Source organism: Gavialis gangeticus, unplaced genomic scaffold, assembly GCF_001723915.1.
Source record: "Gavialis gangeticus isolate Ggan-Ray unplaced genomic scaffold, GavGan_comp1, whole genome shotgun sequence".
Classification (NCBI taxonomy): Eukaryota; Metazoa; Chordata; order Crocodylia; family Gavialidae; genus Gavialis; species Gavialis gangeticus.
In genome coordinates this window covers 108538349-108541151 of record NW_017729031.1, presented here as the reverse complement: position 1 = coordinate 108541151, position 2803 = coordinate 108538349, and the positions used below count along the sequence as shown (strand labels likewise).

At 46.7% G+C, this 2803-nt stretch overlaps 1 protein-coding gene across 1 annotated transcript in view; it reads left to right on the top strand.

The window, feature by feature from the left end:
- PSMD11 (proteasome 26S subunit, non-ATPase 11) overlaps window positions 1-2803 on the top strand; it is a 41628-nt gene that overhangs the window by 36645 nt on the left and 2180 nt on the right. Inside the window, exon 12 of the mRNA XM_019523547.1 lies at window positions 937-988. Within this exon, the coding sequence (XP_019379092.1) occupies window positions 937-988 (52 nt within the window). The remainder of the gene's footprint in view (window positions 1-936; window positions 989-2803) is intronic.

Here is a 2803-nt window from a genome sequence, read left to right as displayed (position 1 = left end):
GTTTCATAGTTTCATAGTTTCTAGGGTCGGAAGGGACCTGAGCAGATCATCTAGTCCGACCCCCTGCCATGGCAGGAAGAGCACTGGGGTCAAATGACCCCAGTAAGGTGGTCATCCAACCTCCTCTTAAAAACCCCCAGGGTGGGAGCCTGCACCACCTCACTTGGAAGCTGGTTCCAGACCCTAGCTGCCCTGACCATGAAGTAGCGCCTCCTGATGTCCAACTTAAACCTTCCCTCCACCAGCTTGTGACCATTGTTCCTGGTCACTCCTTGCGGCGCTCGGGGGAACAGGGACTCCCCCAGCGCCTGCAGATTATGGAGTGCCTTGATCCTGGCTGTATACTCACTTCCATTGTACACTGTTTTGAATGGTGTGTTCTTGTACTGGATGACATCTTGGACACCAGCGCACATTTTGATATTTTGAGTAAGAGCAGGGAACACAAACACCCCTTATCTTCAAGTGGCGTGTGTTCTACTGAAATAGCAAAATGGAGGGAGGGGCTGACTCCCATTGGGTCATTCGCTGGCAGTTGCAGGTATTGCTGTGTTAACAGACTTGTGGTGAAGCTTGGCTAAAGCATTAATATAATCCTGATAACAGCATGTATGACATGAAAGTTGTACTGTGCTCCATGAACCAAGAGGGTCATCTAGGCACTCTACTCAGTTGGGGTCATCTTGGCACTCTGTTCAATTGAAGCTAGTGCCTGGTGGTACCTGCTTTGACTTCTTCCATTGCTTAAAACATACTATTGTATCCAAGCTAGTGTGTGCAAGATCTGACTTCCAAGAGTGATTAGTGACCCGTGTTGAAAAATCCCCTGGAAGCAGCTATTTTGTATCTTGTCAGGGCTGCAGGTGTAGAGTGGTGAAATCCACAGCTCTTCAGCTAGCTCCAGGAGACAGTTTCAATTCTCTGCTTCAATTTCAGGCTGATGTAGAAAGAAAACTGTCACAGATGATCCTGGACAAGAAATTTCATGGTGAGTCCTTGTACTTTTTACCTTATGTCCATATCAAGTGTAGGGAGCTTGCACACAGTCTCTTCCTAGCTCTACTCCAAACCTAGGCATAATCCAGAAGTGTTAATTTTAAATTTAAATGTCAGGCATAGAAAACTAGTGGTCATTCACAGAAAAGACAATGAAGACTCCAGGTGGCATCTAACATACTGAGCATTTTTTATTTTGGGAGACTATCCTGGCCCCCTCTCCCCACCACCGCCACCATCCTATCTTAAGTTTTATAGAGGCAGTTCAGACTGGCATGCTGAACCTCCATGGTTACTGATGCTTTACATCCAAAGTTGGAACTTCTTTGCCAGGGTTACTTTTTCCATCAGTCCTAAGCTCAAGAGTTAATTGAAATTTGTAATTCACTAGAAATCAACTTAGCTGCATCTGAAGGTGGTTGAGTGCCTCTGTTCCTAGTTATGGCTTGTAAACTGTTCAGTGAAACTGTGATGCACTGTTTTGGAGCTCCTTGTTGGAACTGATCCATAATCAGTGAAACAGCTGCCTCACAATGAATCCTTAAACTTGCTAAGCTGCTCCATTAGCAACGAATAGTGGCTAGAATTGGTATGGAAGTAAACTTTATTCCTCAGAGTAGGGAAGAAATCCAAGGCTGAACTGTTCTGGCAAAAAATATTTTATAAATGGGACTCCATGGGACAAGTGAAGAACTTTCTTGGTTTTACTCCGGCCTCTGAAGAGGAGCTCAGTGTATTCAACTAGGTAGGAAGAATGGCTTTATGCTCTTCCTGGGTGGCCCTGCCACAGACATAAGGTTTCCATCCCCCATCTATAAAAGGGGGTGATGATCCTTCCTTGTCTGTTTTAAATAGTAAGATTTTTTTTTTTTGCAGGGCAGGGGGTACCTCTTGGTACATATATACAGCACAGAGTACAGTGGGGTCCTATTCTTGGCTGGGACCTACAGAGGCTATTATATTAATGTGACCTCTGCATTTTTATATACTGGGTGCCTGTGTAGAAAGCCCTCTTAATATAGATGAACAGGATGACAAACGCACCTATGGGACTTGTGTTGGGTAGAGAATGAATGTAAAAGGCATTAAAGAAAAAAACCCTATCAAATTATGGTATTGGCAAAGGGCTCAAGAAGATAAATTTCACTGGGCTGTAGAGCCATTTGGAAATTTCAGCTTATGCAGACAAGTGGACCTGGTATAAAGTTGCCTTTTATTCCTGCTCTGAGATCTCTAAATGCTGTGCCCTGAACAAAGGAAACTTCTTGCTGGGGAAAAATAAGCTGGCATGCAGCTAGAGGTGCACTGATATGCAGGTCCAATATCGGATGGGTACTGATTATAAAGAAAAATTACCGTATCAGATATTGGCCCAATACGGCCGATTTAATTTGGCCAATAAATGCCCATGCTGTGCAAAGCCGCAGTGCAGCACGAAGCAGAGCTGGCAGCATGGAGAGCTGCTGCCAGCTGGTAAATCAGAAGGGGAGCAGGAAGGAGTGTAGGGGGGTAGATCAACACCCCGCACAGTGAGGCGCAGGTGGTGCCCCTGGATCTGCGTGAGGCAGGGTGGGCTGGAGCCAGTGCTGAGCAGCTCTTCTTGGCAGGGACTGGGCTCGGAGTGGGTATTGGGAGAGACTGCAGCCACCCCAGATTTCACCGTTGCTCCACTCCCAGCCCCGTGCCACCAAGTACAGCCTGGCTCCATGTCCTGCCTCCACCCACATGCTGGGAAAAGCCGAGACTGCACTGGGCGGCTGGCAGCAGCAAAATTTGGGATGGATGCGACATCCTCTCAGTGCTGCGG